The sequence below is a fragment of the Lonchura striata genome, chromosome 27, assembly GCF_046129695.1.
Source record: "Lonchura striata isolate bLonStr1 chromosome 27, bLonStr1.mat, whole genome shotgun sequence".
Lineage (NCBI taxonomy): Eukaryota > Metazoa > Chordata > Aves > Passeriformes > Estrildidae > Lonchura > Lonchura striata.
Window position 1 is genome coordinate 6,091,393 of NC_134629.1, and position 16,525 is coordinate 6,107,917.

Genomic DNA, 16,525 nt, shown 5'->3' on the forward strand with positions numbered 1-16,525 from the left:
AGGCTGCCGGGAGCTGTAGTCCAAAAGCGCGGAGGCTGCCGGGAGTCGTAGTCCAAGGGCGCAGAGGCTGCCGGGAGTCGTAGTCCAAGGGCGCGGGGGCTGCCGGGCGCTGTAGTCCCGCGCCGTCCCGGCGTGCCCCGCGGGCGCGGCAGACATGGCGGCGGAGCGGCGGCGCTGAACCCGGGGCCGCGGCGGTGAGCGGGGACCGGCGGGAGCGAGCGAGGGGCATTGCGGGAACCTCCTGGGGGCCCAGGCGGCCGGAGAGCCCTGCAGCAGCGGCACCGGGCACCGCCCCGCTGCTGGGCACCGGCGGCAGGGCCTGGAGCGCCGTTGCGCCGCGTCCCCCGGGCCGGCCGGAGCCTTTCCGGGGCTCCCCGGGACTCCCCGCACCCACCCCCCCCGGGGCTCCCTCTGCCCTCTCGGGGTCCCCCCTTCCCTCTGCGTTCTCTCCTCGGGGCCCCCCAGCCCTTCCCGCTCCTTGCTGGGGTCCCTCTGTTCCGTCTCCCAGGTTCGCCACTCTCACCGGTGCATCCCCCGGTCCTCCCGGTGCATCCCCCGGTCCTCCCGGTACATTCCCCGGTCCTCCCGGTACATTCCCCGGTCCTCCCGGTGCATCCCCCGGCCCTCCCGGTGCATCCCCGGCCCTCCCGGTGCATCCCCGGCCCTCCCGGTGCATCCCCCGGCCCTCCCGGTGCATCCCCCGGCCCTCCCGGTGCGTCCCCCGGCCCTCCCGGTGCGTCCCCGACCCTCCCGGTGCGTCCCCGACCCTCCCGGTGCGTCCCCCGGCCCTCCCGGTGCGTCCCCGACCCTCCCGGTGCATCCCCCCGCAGATGGCCGGAGAACTGGCGGACAAGAAGGATCGGGATTCATCCCCGGTGAAGGAGGAACGGAAACGCTCCCGCTCCCCTGAACGGGACCGGGAGCGGGAGCGGGACCGGAAAAGCTCCCCCGCCAAGGAGCGGAAGCGGCACCGATCCCGGGAGCGGCGGCGGAGCCGTTCCCGTTCCCGTTCCCGCTCCAAATCCACCGAGAGGTGAGGCAGCCCCGGGGCTTCGAAGGCTTCGGCAACGGGAAAGGAAAGCGGGAGGAGAAACGTTCTGATTATTCTTGTTTTTTCTTTTAATTAAAAAAATATTTATTTAATTTAAAAAAAATCATTTTTTTAATTAAAAAATGAATTTTTTAATTGAAAAAATCAAATTTTTATTGAAAAAATTAATAAGCTTTTTAAATACCTTTTTAAAGAGGACACAAAGAAAAAACTAATAACGGTATTTTATTTTAAAACTAGCTTCCCTTTTAAAGTTTGAGGCTGCCTCCCAACCCTGCCTCCCAGCAGGAATTGGGGATGGGGAGTGATAGTAAAAGGGTTTTAAAATCGTGGGGATTTAGGGTTAAAAGGAAAAATCAGCTTAGTAAGTCCTGGAAAAATAAATTCCTTAAGCACATGGAGAACTCGGACTTGCTACAACTGCACTGTGTAGCTAGGACATGCTAATTGAAATATTGTTAGATGTGATGATTGTTTAGTAATTAAATATAATTATTGTTTAATCATAAGAATAATCATGAGAAACTGTGGTCAGTGAGCTAAGAAAGATGATGAGAAACTCATGTCAGTGTGTACAACAGAACAATATAAGTTTAATAATTAATATGTGAGTTATGTAACGATAAAAGCACCTGCAGATAATGATATCCTGTGATTATTTGTGTTCTTAAACAATGTATTAATATGCAAATTAATATCTAAGTTATAGAAGGATAGAATATAATATATATTCAGGTCAAAATGGGTGTCGGAGTCAGATTTGGGTCTGTACCCCTGATTCCCAGAGCTCTTAATAGAAGCACCTGCAGATAATGATATCCTGTGATTATTTGTGTTCCTAAACAATGTAAATTTAATAATTAATATGCAAACTAATATCTAAGTTATATAGGATAGAATATAAAATATGTTCAGCTCAAAATGGGTGTCGGAGTCAGATTTGGGTTTGTACCCCAACTCCCAGAGCCCTTAATAAAAGCACCTGCAGATAATGATATCCTGTGATTATTTGTGTTCCTAAACAATGTATTAATATGCAAATTAATATCTAAGTTATATAAGGATAGAATATAAAATATGTTCAGCTTGAAATGGGTGTTGGAGTCGGATTTGGGGCTGTACCCCTGATTCCCAGAGCCCTTAATAAAAATACCTGCAGGTAATGATATCCTGTGATTATTTGTGTTCCTAAACAATGTAAATGTAATAATTAATATGCAAATTAATGTCTAAGTTATAGAAGGATAGAATATAAAATACATTCAGCTCAAAATGGGTGTCGGAGTCAGATTTGGGGCTGTACCCCTGACTCCAAGCTCTTAATAAAAGCACTGCAAATAATGATATCCTGTGATTCTGTGTGCTCCTGCACGCTGGCAGGAGCACTGAGCCCACCCCGCTCACTGCTGCATTGGCCAGGAAATCTCCAAACGAGCCACATCTCAGCTGTTTGAACCCAAACCTCTGCCCGGCCCCCCAAAACCCCAGAAGGGGGGTGTGAGGGCTGTGGGGCCGGGCTCTGATCCCCCATCCCGCAGGGATCGGCGGCACAAGGAGCGCGACCGGGACCGCGGCAAGAAGGAGCGGGACAGGGACAAGGATGGGCACCGGCGGGACAAGGACCGCAAGCGCTCCAGGTGGGTCCTGCCCGTTTCTTTGAGGGGTTCCTGCTCTCCCCTAAACCCCCTGGAGGTTGGAGATCCCTCAGGGCTGTGCTTGGTGGTGTCTCTTATTCCATGCTGTTTTCCTTGGAAGTTTGTCCCCGGGCAGGGGGAAGGACTCCAAGTCGCGGAAGGAGCGGGAGGCCCGGAAAGCAGAGGAAGAGGAGGAAAATGCCTTGAAGAAGGAGAAGGTGGGGAGGGTGTGGCAGTGGCTCCAGGAGGGCCCTGGGGAGTGGTTCCAGGGGATTCCAGGAGCGGTGCTGATGTCTGGCCTCTCTTGCAGGCGCAGCCGCTGTCCTTGGAGGAGCTGCTGGCAAAGAAGAAGGCAGAAGAGGAGGCAGAAGCCAAGGTGGGAGAAGGAACAGGAGCCTCTTCCCTCTTCTGGGGGTGTGGATGTTTGTGGGGATGCTGCACGGGGGACCCCAGGAGGGAACAGGGAGGGCTGAGAAACTTGGGGGGTGCAGAGGGACCCCAGAAGGAAGCAGGGAGTGCCAGGGGACACTGGGAGGGATCATGGGCTGGAGCAGGGAGGGCACTTGGGGAGCTGTGGAGACAGGGGAGGAAGAAGGGAGGCTGGGGGACCCCCAGGAGGGAGCAGGAGGACTTTGGGAAGGCTGAGGGGTCTGGTGAGGGGCACAGAAGGGCCTTGGGAGGGAAAGGAGGGCTGGGGGACACGGGGAGGGAGTGGAGAGGTCTGGGGTATCCAGAGAGGGAGAGAAGGAACCCAGGAGGGAGGGGGAGGCCTGGGGGGTCCGGGAAGGAGCAGAGAGGGCTGAGGGGACCCCCAGCAGCACGGGGGTGGTAGGCAGGGCCCAGTGTGACGTTGCCTCTCTGCCACGGCAGCCCAAGTTCCTGTCCAAGGCGGAGCGGGAGGCCGAGGCCCTGCGGCGGCGGCAGCAGGAGGTGGAGGAGCGGCAGCGGCTGCTGGAGGAGGAGAGGAAGAAGAGGAAACAATTCCAGGAGATGGGCAGGAAGATGCTGGGTAAGGGCTCATCCCTGGAGACCCCACCCAGCCCTCGGAGCGGGTGCTGGCTCTGAGCCCCTTCCCCTGCTCCCCAGAAGACCCCCAGGAGCGCGAGCGCCGGGAGCGCCGCGAGCGCATGGAGCGCGAGACCAACGGCACCGAGGACGAGGAGGGCAGGCAGAAGATCCGGGAGGAGAAGGACAAAAGCAAAGAGCTCCATGCCATCAAGGTGGGCCCGGGGGCTGCTTCGGGGATGGGGGGGCTGGGGGGAAGATGGGGAGGTCCCCACTGAGGCCGGGGTCCTGCAGGAGCGGTACCTGGGCGGGGTGAAGAAGCGCCGGCGCACGCGGCACCTCAACGACCGCAAGTTCGTGTTCGAGTGGGACGCGTCGGAGGACACGTCCATCGACTACAACCCCCTGTGAGTGCTGGGGTGCCCCTAGGGCTGGGGGTGTCCCTGCGGGGTTCAAGGCATCCCCCAGGCCTGCTGCTGATGCTCCCACCCTGCTCCAGGTACAAGGAGAGGCACCAGGTGCAGCTGCTGGGCCGCGGCTTCATCGCCGGCATCGACTTGAAGCAGCAGAAGCGGGAGCAGTCGCGGTTCTACGGGGACCTGATGGAGAAGAGGCGGACGCTGGAGGAGAAGGAGCAGGAGGAGTGAGCTTTTGGGGAAGCTGGGAGGGTGCTGAGGGGTGTGTGGAGTCATGGCTGGCTTAGCTTGGTCGGGATGTGGATCTGGGCTGCAGCAGGTCCTGCAGGAAATTGGCAGAAGGGTTCCAGAGGCACAGAGTGAGCCCTGTCCGCTTCCTCCTTCCCCTTCCTCACCTTCCTCACTCCCTTTTGTCATCCCTTTCCTTGCCCTGCCTTCATCCCTCTCCCTCATTCCCTTGTTCTCACCCCCATTTGTCCCATCCCCTTTCCCTCTCCCTTTTCCCCCATTTCTTTTTCCTTTATTGTCCTTTCTGCATCCCACTTTCCCCATTCCCTTTTCCCTCATCTCCCGTTTCCTATTGCTTTCTCCCCATCACTTTTCTCTTTCCTTTCCCCATTCCTTTTTCTCTCACCCCCTTTACCTATCCCCTTTTCCTCATCCTGCTTTCCCTTTTCCCCATTCCCTGTTTTCCCATTTCCCTTCCCCATTCCCCATTTCCTTCCCCATTCCCCATTTCCTTCCCCATTCCCCATTTCCTTCCCCATTCCCCATTTCCTTCCCCATTCCCCCTTTCCCTCCCCATTCCCCTTTTCCCCCTGCATTCCCCTTTTCCCTTCCCCATTCCCCTTTTCCCTTCCCCATTCCCCTTTTCCCTTCCCCATTCCCCTTTTCCCTTCCCCATTCCCCTTTTCCCTTCCCCATTCCCCTTGTCCCCCGCATTCCCTTTTCCCCATTTTCCCTCTCCCTTTCCCCATCCCTCCGCAGGGCGCGGCTGCGGAAGCTGCGGAAGAAGGAGGCCAAGCAGCGCTGGGATGACCGGCACTGGTCCCAGAAGAAGCTGGACGAGATGACGGACAGGGACTGGCGCATCTTCCGTGAGGATTACAGCATCACCACCAAAGGGGGCAAGATCCCCAATCCCATCCGCTCCTGGAAGGATTCCTCCTTGCCCCCCCACATCCTGGAGGTCATTGACAAGTGTGGCTACAAGGTGGGCACGGAGAGGGGGAGCTCGGGAGGGGTGAAAAAAGGGTCGTCAGGGGTTTGGAGAGGGGGAACAGGGGAAGTTCTGCTCCCAACCTGCTCCCCCCGGCAGGAGCCGACCCCGATCCAGCGCCAGGCCATCCCCATCGGGCTGCAGAACCGGGACATCATCGGCGTGGCCGAGACCGGCAGCGGCAAGACAGCGGCGTTCCTGATCCCACTGCTGGTGTGGATCACCACCCTGCCCAAAATCGACCGGTGCGGGCCGGGGACGCTGCCCACGGGACGGGGTGGAGTGGCAGGGTGACACTGCACAGGGATTGGGACTGTGGAGGTGACAAGATGGGGTGACGGTGACGCTGCACAGGGATTGAGGCAGGGTTACAGGGTGACATGGTGGACTGCACAGGAATCGGGACTGTGGAGGTGACAGGATGGAGTGACAGGGTGACACTGTTAGGGTGCATTGAGACAGGGTTACAGGGTGACATGGTGGAGTGGCAGGGTGACACTGCACAGGGATTGGGACTGTGGAGGTGACAGGATGGGGTGACACTGTTAGGGTGCATTGAGGCAGGGTTACAGGGTGACATGTTGGAGTGGCAGGGAATCAGGACTGTGGAGGTGACAGGATGGCACTGCACAGGGGTCAGGACAGGGTGGCACTGTAGAGGTGACAGGATGGGGTGACAGGGTGACACTGTTGGGCATTGAGGCAGGGTTACAGGGTGACGGGGTGACACTGGAGGGCACACATGTGGCACTGTGGGTGACACAACCATCTCCTGCCGTGCTGCAGCATCGAGGAATCAGACCAGGGGCCCTACGCCATCATCTTGGCGCCCACCCGTGAGCTGGCGCAGCAGATCGAGGAGGAAACCATCAAATTTGGGAAACCCCTGGGCATCCGCACCGTGGCCGTGATCGGCGGCATCTCCCGCGAGGACCAGGGCTTCCGCCTCCGCATGGGCTGCGAGGTGAGCGGGGCGGGCTGGGGGGGTCTCAGGGGGGCAGCTCGGCCTTGGGCTGCCTCTCACCGACCCCCCGGCCCCCCAGATCGTCATCGCCACGCCGGGCCGGCTCATCGACGTGCTGGAGAACCGGTACCTGGTGCTGAGCCGCTGCACCTATGTGGTGCTGGACGAGGCCGATCGCATGATCGACATGGGCTTCGAGCCCGACGTGCAGAAGATCCTGGAGCACATGCCCGTCAGCAACCAGAAACCCGACACCGACGAGGCTGAGGACCCCGAGAAGATGTTGGCCAACTTCGAGTCCGGGAAGCACAAGTACAGGCAGGTGGGTGTGGACGAGGAGGGTTCCTGTGGGGTGAGGAGGGACAATTTGGGCTTTTGGGGAAGGGGTTGAGGGAGTGGGAGTCACGTTTCTGCTCTGTGGTGGATGTTCCTGTTCTGTGAGGGGTCATTCCTACCCCACAAAGGGACATTTTTGCCCTGTTGGGAGAATTTCTGCTCCATGGGGGACAATCCTGCCCCAAAGGGAAATACTGAAGATGTTCCTGCTCCACTGGGGAACATTCCTACCCTTCTAGGCTCATTCCTACCCCATTGAGGGTTGTTTCTGCTCCATGGGGGATGTTCCTGCCCCACTGGGGTTGTTCCTATTTCATTGAGGGATGTTCCTGCTCTGTGGGAACACATTCCTGCCCCACTGGGGTCATTTCTGCTTCACTGGGGGATGTGCCTGCCCCATGAGTGATGTTCCTGCTCCATGGAGAGGACATTCCTGCCCCATCAGAGGCGTTCCAACCTCACTGTGGGACGTTCTGCCCCATGGGTGATGCTCCTGCTCCATGGAGGGGACATTCCTGCTTCACTGGGGGATGTGCCTGCCCCATGGGTGATGTTCCCTGCCCCACGGGGGTCATTCCTGCTTCACGGGGGGGACACTGCCACCTCACAGGATGTCACTGTTGCCTTGCAGACTGTCATGTTCACGGCCACCATGCCGCCGGCCGTGGAGCGCCTGGCCCGCAGTTACCTGCGGCGCCCGGCCGTGGTCTACATCGGCTCGGCCGGCAAACCCCACGAGAGGGTGGAGCAGAAGGTTTTCCTCATGTCCGAGTCCGAGAAGAGGTGAGGAGCACGGATTTGGGGGTGTCCTGGAGGGTTGGAAGGCGAAGGGGACTCTGTGGGTTGCTTCAGCATCTCTTTGCCCAACTGTCTCTTCCTCCTCTTTCCGCTCTACAGGAAGAAGCTCTTGGCCATCCTGGAGCAGGGCTTCGACCCGCCCATCATCATCTTTGTCAACCAGAAGAAGGGCTGCGATGTGCTGGCCAAATCCCTGGAGAAGATGGGGGTGAGGCTGGGCTGGGAGGGCTCACCCTGAGCCCTGTCCCCCTCGTCCCCCACGTGGGGACTCTGTGCTGTGCCCCCCATTGACCTCCCCCTGTTCCCACAGTACAATGCCTGCACCCTGCACGGTGGGAAGGGCCAGGAGCAGCGGGAGTTCGCCCTCTCCAACCTCAAGGCTGGGGCCAAGGACATCCTGGTGGCAACGGACGTGGCCGGACGTGGCATCGACATCCACGACGTCTCCATGGTGGTCAACTACGACATGGCCAAGAACATCGAGGGTGAGCCTGGGGGGCAGTGGGGGGCGTGCTGCCCGTGCTGGGGGTGCTTGGCACTGCTGTTACCTGCCCTGGAGGGGCTTTGGGGGGTTGCTCAGCCCCGGTGCTGCCACACTGTGACGTTGCCCAGCTTTGGTACGGGGTGTGCAGGGGGTGCCTGGCCCTGGTACTGCCCTCACCAGGGGGATTGCAGAGGTGCCCAGCCCTGGTTCTTGCAATGGAGGGGGTGCCCAGCCCCAGTGCTGAGGGTGTGGGGGGTGCCCAGCCCCAGTGTTGCCTGTATCAAGGGATGGGGAGGTTCCTGGCATTGGTTTTTGGGGGTGGAGGGGGTGCCCAGCCCTGGTACTGGGAGTGCAGGGGGGGCTGCAGGGAGTGCCCAGCCCTGGCACTGCCCACGCTGAGCCCTTCACTTTCCCCCCCAGATTACATCCACCGCATTGGGCGGACGGGCCGAGCAGGGAAGAGCGGTGTTGCCATCACCTTCCTCACCAAGGAGGACTCTACGGTGTTCTACGACCTCAAGCAGGCCATCCTGGAGAGCCCCGTGTCCTCGTGCCCCCCCGAGCTGGCCAACCACCCCGATGCCCAGCACAAGCCAGGCACCATCCTCACCAAGAAGCGGAGGGAGGAGACCATCTTCGCCTGAGGCCCCTCTTTGTCACCCCTCCAGGGACAACAGGACCAGCGAGGCTGCCAGGACTGCTCTGGCTGTTCTTTCCCCAGCTCCTTGTGCAACCCAAGGACTGCCCACAAAGCAGAGAGTGGGGCTGGGATTATCCCAAAACATCCCCCCTGTTCTCCCAGTCCCCCTCCCCACCTTCCCCACGGAGCGGAGGAGCTGCTGGAGGCTGTTTGGGGGCCGGTCCCTCCCTTCTGCCAGGGTGGGGCTGGTTTTTTGGCTGTCCTGGGAACTGTCTGCACCTCATCCTTTGGGTTTTTGGGGGTTTTTTTTGTAGTTGAAGCTCCAGGCTGCAGGAATAAACCGGCAGCAGCGTTACCGTTGTCGCCTCCTCATCCTCTCCCTTCCCTGGGTGCTATGGCCCAGCCCCTGGGTGCCACCTCCCACGGAGACAGAAGCCAGCAGCACCCAAAAGTTGCATTTTGAGGTGCTCAGCACCCACCAGCACTGTCCCTTCCCCCTCCCCTGTCCAGGTTCCCCCATGTCCCCTCCACAGACACGGACACCAGCACCTCTGAGCACTCGTGTGTTTCTGAAACCAATTACAGGGAAATCAGTGCTTTCTACAAAAGAAATTATAACAAATCTGTGGCCCCCACCCCATTCCCCCCCACACTTCCCACCAGTAATGGCCGCGGGGGGGCTCAGCTCACGCCAGGACCCCCGGCCGAGGGCAGTGGGCGCCGTATTTACAGGACGGTGGTGACGTGCGGTGACAGCGTGGCCAGGGGCCGGGGTGGGCAGTGGGTGCAAGCGTGGAGCAGCCCCCAGACCCCGAGCAGCCCCGCTCTGCCCTCCCGGTGCCGGGGGCAGGGGCGGCGTGGCTGCGGTGACCGGGGCGGGGAGGGGGACGTGGGGGGGAATCGGTGCAGAGCGAAGCGAGTGGTGCGACCCACTCCTCCCGGGGGTCCCATGCAGGGGTGGGGAGGGGGCAGGCCAGGTCCTGGGGGTGAGCAGGCACCTTCCCTTTCTTCCTCGGATCTCTGTGGGCTGGGGGATGCTGCTACCACTGCCCCCACCTCCTTACCTCCCCTTTTTTTTGGGGGGGGCGGGGGCACCCACTGTCCATGGCAGCTGCCCTGTGGAGAATGAGCCAACCTGTGATGCAGGGCTCGGGGAGGGACACTGAGGCAGGGCCAAGGCATGTGTCTGTCCCCAGGCTCCCCAAAACTTCGGCGGGGAGTCCCAGGGCATCCTGGCCGCCGGGCCCCCCCCTCGCTGTGCTTATGGCTGAAATCGTGCCCGGGGGGGGCCGGGCGAGAGGAAGCTGCCGGTGCGGAGTTCGATTGTCTGAGCACCCCCAGTGCGGGGCTGGGGCGAGGCGGGGAGCGCCCGGGGTTTGGGGGGGGGCCGGTTCCCAGCCGTGCCCCCCCCGCCCCCAGCCCTAATTAATAGCTGTCCTTGGCCCAGGGCCGGCTGCGCTGCCAGTTCCTGTCGTGGTTGCGCTCGCCCGGGCGCTCCGGCGTGCCGGGGCCGCTGCCGTGGTGCCGGTGGGGCTGGTACAGGTCGGGGTAGGGGTCCCCATACTCCTCTTCCTCCTCCAGGTGCCGCGAGCTGCGGCGGGATGTGGCCCCCCAAGGCTGGGGCGAGGTGTCCCCCGCCTCATCCGATGGCATCAGGCTGTCGTGCTCCAGCGGTGAGTGCTCGCCCCGCTCCCCCAGCAGCTGCTGGCTCTGCGGGCAGGGGGGCGACGCGCTGGGGGCTGCGTGTGCCCCCCTCCCCCGGGCCTGGCACCCTGTGCCAGCTCCCCGTGGGAGGCAGGGAGGGGGCTGGGGAGCTGCGTGTCCCCCCCAGCCTGGGCACCCCAGTGCTGGCTCCCCATAAGGGGCACGGAGTGGCCCCAGCTGTGACCTGGGCACCCCCACCCTGTTCTGTGGGACCCCCACCCCAGCTGCCCCTGGGCAGGAGGGAGGGGGCTGTGGGGACGGCGTGGGGGGCTGTGTGTCCCCCCCACGCCCTCCCCCCCCCCGTGTGGCAGCTGCCAGTGGGGAGCAGGGAGGGGGCCGTGGGGTTACCTGCAGGCCTGGCAGGCCGGTGGGCGAGGGGACAGCGTGGGGGGCGTGGGGCGGGTGGTGCGTGGCACGCCAGTAAACCTCCAGGTACTCGGCCAGGTGCTCACAGGCGTCCTCCAGCTGGTTCTCATCCAGGATCACATCAAAGAGCTCCTGGGGGGGCAGGTGAGAGGGGTCAGCGAGGGCTCTGGGGTCCCCCCCAGGCATCCCCAGGGCGGGGGGACGGGCTGGCTCACCGGGGGACACTGCACCAGCTTGTCAGCTGCCATCATCTGCACATTGAGGTGCTTCACCTGCGACTTGCCCCTGGACTTGATGAGCCGCTGCAGGACCTGGGGAGGGGACAGGGGAGTGACAGCACCTTGAGGGGCAGCCAGGACCCCCCGAGAGCCGTGGTGACCCCTCACCTTGGGGGACGACACCTTGACGTAGACAATGATGGGTGCCAGGGAGGTCTTGGCCAGCTGGGCTGGGTGGTTGATGGTGTCAGCGTCCAGCACCACCAACTGCAGGGACTTGGCCAGCTCGAAGATGCGTTCGATCTCACTCTGCACCTCGGCTGGGGGGACACGGGGGGGGCCGTGTCAGGCTGGGATGGCCCCAGGAGGGGGTCCCTGCATCCCCGGGGGGAGCCCGGCCCCTCACCGATGCTGGAGCGGGTGGTGGAGCGCTCCAGGATCGCCTGCTTGCCCAGGTTGTTGAGGATGGAGCGCTTGGCCAGGGACAGGTCGGCCGTGATGTGGGTGATGGAGATCCTGGGGAGCACAGGGACGCCGTGGGCACCTGGGGAGCCACGGGTTGTGCAAGGAGGGGGGTTATGGGTGGGGGTGATGGTCTCACCTGCCATCGAATCTGTGCTTGAGGAAGTCGAAGAGGGCTTTCTGCATCATGTCGGTGACCTGCCGTGGGGCCGCCGGCCCGGTGAGCCGCGGCAGATGGCAGCGGCGGGGAGGTGGCAGCCGCTCAGCACCCTGCCAGCCGCCCTCGGCCCCGCCATCTGCCCGCTGCCAGCGCACGACGGGCAGGGAAGGGACACGGGGCGCAGGCCACCACCCCGAGGGCACAACGAGGCCGCCCCACATCCCCCCCCCCCCCCCCCATACCTCGTATCCTTTCAGTGAGGGCCCCACCAGCACCACGGGCCGCATGGAGGGGACCACGTCGTAGGGTGGGATGTGCTGCGTCTGCAGGGGTACACGGGGGGGGGGGTGTCAGCGCCCTGTGCTCACACCCCCAGCCCGGGAGGTGTCAATGAGCCTATTCCAGAGAGTCACAGCATCCCGGAGCCCTCCCAGCCCCACAATCACAGAAGAGTGAGGGGGTCTCTGATCCCAGCCCACCCCTGAAATAACCATTATTGGCCCTGCCTGCAGCCCCCTCCCCACCACCCCCTGCCCAGGGCTCAGCCCTGCGCCTGGGACTCACCTGCTTCTGCTTCTGCTTGGCTTGGGGAGAGAAGAGACAGAGGTTGGTGATAGTAACGTGGGGACCCCCTCAGGGCACCCACGATTCCCCCCGGGCCAAGGTCTGCCCTTACCTAAGGAGGGGGGAGGCGATCGCCGGCTCCCGCTGTCGCCGAGGCCCGAGGCATTGCCAGCTCTCCTGGGGAAGGAGGGGGTGAGCGGGTGTCGGGGGTCTTGGAGTGGGGCTGGGGGTCCCATCCCTACCTGGCTTTCTGCTCCTGCTTGAGCCTCATGGCTTCCAGGCGCTGGGGGCTGGGGATGAAGGCGATGTCCCCCCCCTCCTTCACTAGGCGCCCGATCCACCAGTCATTGCTGTATTTCTGGGGGAGGACAGGGCAGAGGTGAGAGCAGGGGAGGTCCCTGGCCCTGAACAGACCCCCCCCCAGCACCCCAGCTGACCTCCTTGATGTGCAGGAAATCTTTGGCTTCGAAGTTGATGGCGGCTCCCTGCACCGGGCACTCCTCATCCAGCGCCCCGCAGTAGCTGACATTGGTGCGCACAGCGAAGGCGACCGGCTTGTGCTGGGGGTTTTGGGGGTGATTAGCACCCCTGGGCCCTGGCAGCGAGCCCGGGCCGTGCCCTGCGTGTCTCCCCATCCATACCTTGGCCCTCTCGAGCTGCTGCTGAGCCTGGCTCTCCACCTCGCGCCGGGCGCCCTCACGGTCCTCTTCCAGGGACACGTCGGAGTCCAGGGATGGGCGGCTGGTGTAGGAGTCCGCCGAGCCCTGGGGCAACGGGGCTGAGTGCCGGGGGGCTGCCAGGGGAACCCCCGCAAAGAGGGACCTCGTGCCGAGGCGGTGCCAGCCTCGGGAGGGGACCCTGCTGACCCCCTCCAGCTCTCGGGAGTCCACGGTGGCATCAAGCCGGGTGTGTCGGGTAGCATCACCCAGCACGGCCGCCCTGGGGTGCAGCCCCCACGTGCTGGGGGGCTCACGGGGGACACCCCCGCAGGCCCAGGGATGGGGAGATGACCCCTGTCACGCTGGGATGTAGATCTTCCTCCTGCCGCCCTCCACCCTGGGGTGCTCAGCCCTGCTCCCCCGGCTCCCCCTCCCCACCGCGCCGGTATTTACCCACCGCCCGCTGCGCCGGGAACAGGCGCAGAAGCTGCGGTGAAATATTTATAGGCCCCTGAATGTGGCTGAGCCCCCCCCCCCCCCCCCCCACCGAGGTCCCCCGGGCCCTGCCGGGCTGAGCTCAGCGCCGCCCCCCCGTTAACCTGGACATCCCGGCCCGCTCGCACCGGGGGGAGCCTGGGCACCCCCTCCGCCCCCCCCCGGGCAATTCGGATTCCCAGCACAGCCCCCCCCAACATGGCCTCCCCAGCACGGCCCCCCCAGCATCGTCACCGCGCCCCGAGCATCCCTCACCCCCCCAGCATCCCCGGGATGGCTCCGCAGCGTTCCGGTGCGACCCCCCCCAGTCCAACACCGCCATCATCCCCAACGAGTCCCCCAGGACAGCATCTGCAGCCCCCCACTCATGCACGACCCCCCCCCCCCCATGCAGCCCCCCCGGCCTGGAGCATCGGCCCCCGCGGGGCCCCCGGCCGGGGGTACCGGGATTCTCTTCCCGCCCGGTCCCGGTCCCGGCGGTACCTGCGGCGGGGGGGGACAGGGACGGGAGCGGTGGCGGCGGCGAGGAACAAAGGGCTGGGGGGCGGCAGAGCATCCCCCGCAGCAGGCATGAGCCCCGCACCGGGCACGGTGCACCCCCGAGGCACAACCCCCTCGTGCGCCATCACCAACCCGGGGGGCGCAGCTCCCCCCAAAACCGACCGCGGCCCCCCGCGCACGGCGCCCCCGATCGCGCGGCCGGTACCGGAGCCGGTACCGGAGCCGGTACCTCGTTGAGCAGGAAGGTAGCGCTGGAGTCAGAAAACGACATAGACGGGGCGAGCCGAGCCGAACCGCCCGCGCCCCCCCCCCCCCCGCCCCGCTCCACCGGCACCGGCTCCGGTTCCGGCTGCGGCTCGGGCTCCGGCTGGCCCTGCCCGCTCCGCCGCCGCCGCCCCTCCCCGCCCCTCCCCGCCCCCGCCTCCCACCGCCCCCCGGGGGCGCACGGAGCCGCCCCCGCCGCTCAGCCCGGGGGGGGAGTGGGTGGGTGTGTGTTGGGGGTCGCCGTTCCCCCTTCCCGGTGCTGGCGGGGGGTTCCGGCCCCTCTCCGGTGGGGACCGCTGCGGGGGGGGCTGCGCTGGCAGCCGGGAGACCCGAGCGGCCGCGGTGAGCTGCACCCGGCCGGGTCACCGGTGCAGCTCCCGGTGGCCCGGGGCGGGGGGAGAGTTTGCTAAGAGAGCTCTGGGTGAGAGGGGAGTCCCGGGGCAGCGGCGGAGGGGCTGTGCAGCCTCCCGCAGCGCGCCGCTCGGGGTTCCGGGGCGGCGGCGGCGGGGTGCCGGTGGGTACCTCCATGCTCCGGTGCAGCGGCTCCGGTCCTGCCCCGAGCCGGCAGCAGCCCCGTCTGCAGGGCGAACCCTGCGGCGGGGCCGGAGCCGCTCCCGCCCCCCCGCCGCGCCCCCCCCCCCCCCCGCCCCCGAGGAGGGGGGCAGCGACGGGCCCCGGGGGACCGGGCCGGCCCGCCCCGTTACCGCGCAGCGGGACGGGCCCCGGCGGGACCGGCCCGGGACAGCTCACGGCCGGCCCCGGAACAACGGGGCAGCGCTGGGTGGGGGCTTCGGACAGCGGCGGGACAGGCCGCGGACACCTGCACCGGGCACCAGGCGTGGAGAACGGGCCCCGGTACCGGGCACATGGCGGGGCCCGGCCGGGCCCTCTCCGAGGTGCTGAAGGGGCCGCGCCGGGTGCTGAGCCGGGTCGCGGGGTCCCCGGGAGTACCGGGGAGTAGCGGTACAGCAGGTGCTACCCCACGATGGGAACGGGATGCTCCGGCCGCTCTGCGCCTCCTGGGGCCGCCCCGACAGGACCCCCCCGCCCTCCGCGGAGCCTCCCCGGTAACCGCTCACCCGCCGGCGGCCGGGGAGGGGGCGCAGCTCGGGGCCGGAGGAAACCGAAGCACCGGTTGGGGGGCGGCGGGGAGGTTCGTGCCTCTCCCCGGCAGAGCGAGGAGGCGGCCCAGTGCCGGTGGAGGGAGCGGGAGGGGAGCCCCGCGGCCCCTTCTACGGCCCCGCCTGGCCCGTTCCCCTTCCGCTGCCTCAGTTTCCCGGGGCCGCCCCCCGCGCCGCAGTGCCGGTGCCCGCCGCCGGCCCGGCCCTGACGCAGCACTCGCTATTTTTAGCCGTGGGGAGCGGCTGTTGCGATGCTACCGGCGCCCGGTGCCGGCGCCCAGCCCCGGTCCCGGGGGAGCGGCGGGGCGGAGGCGGCCCCCGAGCTCCCTCCAGTGCGGAGGTTGGGGTGGGAGACGCTCGGCCGCTCCCCGCTCCCCACCCCAGCTCCGTGCTTTGATGCGGAGCCGCAGCAGCGGCGGACCCGGGACTGGCGGAGCTGCCCCGCCCCAGTGCCGGTGCCGGTCTCGGTGCCGGTGTAGGTGCCGGTGTCGACCCGCTCACCTGCCTGCGGAGGATGCTGGAGGTGGTGTCGGACGAGGTGCTGCCGTCCGAGCGCTTGAAGCGGCTCTTGCGCTTCGGGAGCCTCCGGGGGCTCTGCGGCGAGAGCAGGCGGTGAGCACCGGGCGGCCCCGGGCGGCTCGGCCCCGCCGCGGAGCTGCTACCGGCGGCCACCGGCTCTGCGGACAGAACCGAACCGGGCCGCGCGGGGCCCGCGACGGCCGGGAGGGCTCCGCTCTGCTCACCTGGAAGGAGCCGGAAGCATCAGGCTGCGCCGGGGCGGACATCCCCGGCGGCACCCACCGGAGCCCCGGGGATCCCGGCGGGGCAGCCCCACACCGGACCGCGGCGCTCCGCGGGGAAGGGCCGCGCCGCCGCCACTGCCGCGCTCCGCATCACACGGGGCCGCCGGGGCGTCCCGGCCGTCCCCGCCCCCGCCTGCCCGCCCCCGCGCCCATCCCCGCGGCGGCCGGTCCGCGCCCCCGCAGCTGGGCAGCCACCGGGAGGCACCGGCAACGGACCCTGCCCACAACCCGCAGCGCTGCGGCGGCCGGCCGCGCGGTCCCGGGGAAGAGGAGCCCCCCGGGGCCGCCGCAGCCCTGCCCACGCGTGTGCGGGGATGCGGGAGCCAGAGCCCCTCCGCCCGCATCCCACCGGGACGGCTCCCGCAGGCGCCATGCCCCTTCCACGGCTCTTTTTGCCACCCCCACGCCAGGGCATCATCCCCCCCCCCCCCGCGCGGGGTTACGCCCCCAAAGTCTCCCGCGTGGGGCAGGCGGGGCCGTGGGGGGCCGCAGCCCACCCACCCCACTCCCCGTGTCCCCGCCATGCCCACGGTATCGGCCGGTTCCGGTGCTTCAACATCGCCGGACCCGAGGGGCAGAAGGGGACAACGGGCCGGGCATGGAGCCGGAGCCCCACGGAGCCCCAGCGTGGGCCTCCCCCGTCCCCCGCGCGGCGAGACTT

The 16,525-nt window shown here is 65.6% G+C and overlaps 2 protein-coding genes across 5 annotated transcripts; one reads left to right on the forward strand and one right to left on the reverse strand.

Moving 5' to 3' along the window:
- Nucleotides 1-114: 114 nt before the first annotated feature.
- On the forward strand, nucleotides 115-8,900 carry DDX23 (DEAD-box helicase 23). Of its 2 annotated transcripts, none has more exons than XM_021548273.3 (17): nucleotides 115-194; nucleotides 831-1,033; nucleotides 2,590-2,688; nucleotides 2,807-2,903; nucleotides 2,996-3,061; nucleotides 3,556-3,694; nucleotides 3,772-3,905; nucleotides 3,985-4,097; nucleotides 4,190-4,333; nucleotides 5,094-5,319; nucleotides 5,425-5,570; nucleotides 6,112-6,289; nucleotides 6,369-6,611; nucleotides 7,257-7,408; nucleotides 7,523-7,631; nucleotides 7,734-7,908; nucleotides 8,328-8,900. In XM_021548273.3, exons 2-17 carry the CDS (start codon nucleotides 831-833, stop codon nucleotides 8,549-8,551), a joined length of 2,448 nt encoding a protein of 815 aa, XP_021403948.1. In that variant the 5' UTR covers nucleotides 115-194; the 3' UTR covers nucleotides 8,552-8,900. The 2 variants fall into 2 exon arrangements, with proteins under 2 accessions (XP_021403948.1, XP_021403949.1); XM_021548274.3 differs by having other exon boundaries at nucleotides 3,775-3,905.
- Nucleotides 8,901-9,097: 197 nt separating this feature from the next.
- CACNB3 (calcium voltage-gated channel auxiliary subunit beta 3) lies at nucleotides 9,098-15,933 on the reverse strand. 3 transcript variants are annotated; one of them, XM_077788658.1, is made up of 14 exons: nucleotides 15,805-15,933; nucleotides 15,563-15,655; nucleotides 12,663-12,785; nucleotides 12,459-12,581; nucleotides 12,264-12,379; nucleotides 12,134-12,198; nucleotides 12,022-12,041; nucleotides 11,700-11,780; nucleotides 11,437-11,495; nucleotides 11,242-11,351; nucleotides 11,004-11,155; nucleotides 10,833-10,928; nucleotides 10,600-10,749; nucleotides 9,098-10,257 (listed from the first exon to the last, which is right to left on the reverse strand). In XM_077788658.1, exons 1-14 carry the CDS (start codon nucleotides 15,844-15,846, stop codon nucleotides 9,973-9,975), a joined length of 1,515 nt encoding a protein of 504 aa, XP_077644784.1. In that variant the 5' UTR covers nucleotides 15,847-15,933; the 3' UTR covers nucleotides 9,098-9,972. The 3 variants fall into 3 exon arrangements, with proteins under 3 accessions (XP_077644784.1, XP_077644783.1, XP_077644782.1); XM_077788657.1 differs by lacking the exons at nucleotides 15,563-15,655; nucleotides 15,805-15,933 and adding an exon at nucleotides 14,463-14,513; XM_077788656.1 differs by lacking the exons at nucleotides 15,563-15,655; nucleotides 15,805-15,933 and adding an exon at nucleotides 13,906-13,985.
- Between the last annotated feature and the right edge of the window lie 592 nt (nucleotides 15,934-16,525).

Excerpts from the sequence above, each read along its gene's own strand:
- DDX23 (XM_021548273.3), top strand. The coding sequence starts at position 831 with ATGGCCGGAGAACTGGCGGACAAGAAGGATCGGGATTCATCCCCGGTG. Across the intron at positions 3,062-3,555 it reads AAGAGGAGGCAGAAGCCAAG|CCCAAGTTCCTGTCCAAGGC; the intron begins GTGGGAGAAGGA and ends CTGCCACGGCAG. Across the intron at positions 3,906-3,984 it reads AAGAGCTCCATGCCATCAAG|GAGCGGTACCTGGGCGGGGT; the intron begins GTGGGCCCGGGG and ends GGGGTCCTGCAG.
- CACNB3 (XM_077788658.1), bottom strand. The coding sequence starts at position 15,846 with ATGTCCGCCCCGGCGCAGCCTGATGCTTCCGGCTCCTTCCAG. Across the intron at positions 12,199-12,263 it reads AAGCAGGAGCAGAAAGCCAG|GAGAGCTGGCAATGCCTCGG; the intron begins GTAGGGATGGGA and ends CTCCTTCCCCAG. Across the intron at positions 11,781-12,021 it reads CCAAGCAGAAGCAGAAGCAG|ACGCAGCACATCCCACCCTA; the intron begins GTGAGTCCCAGG and ends GTACCCCTGCAG.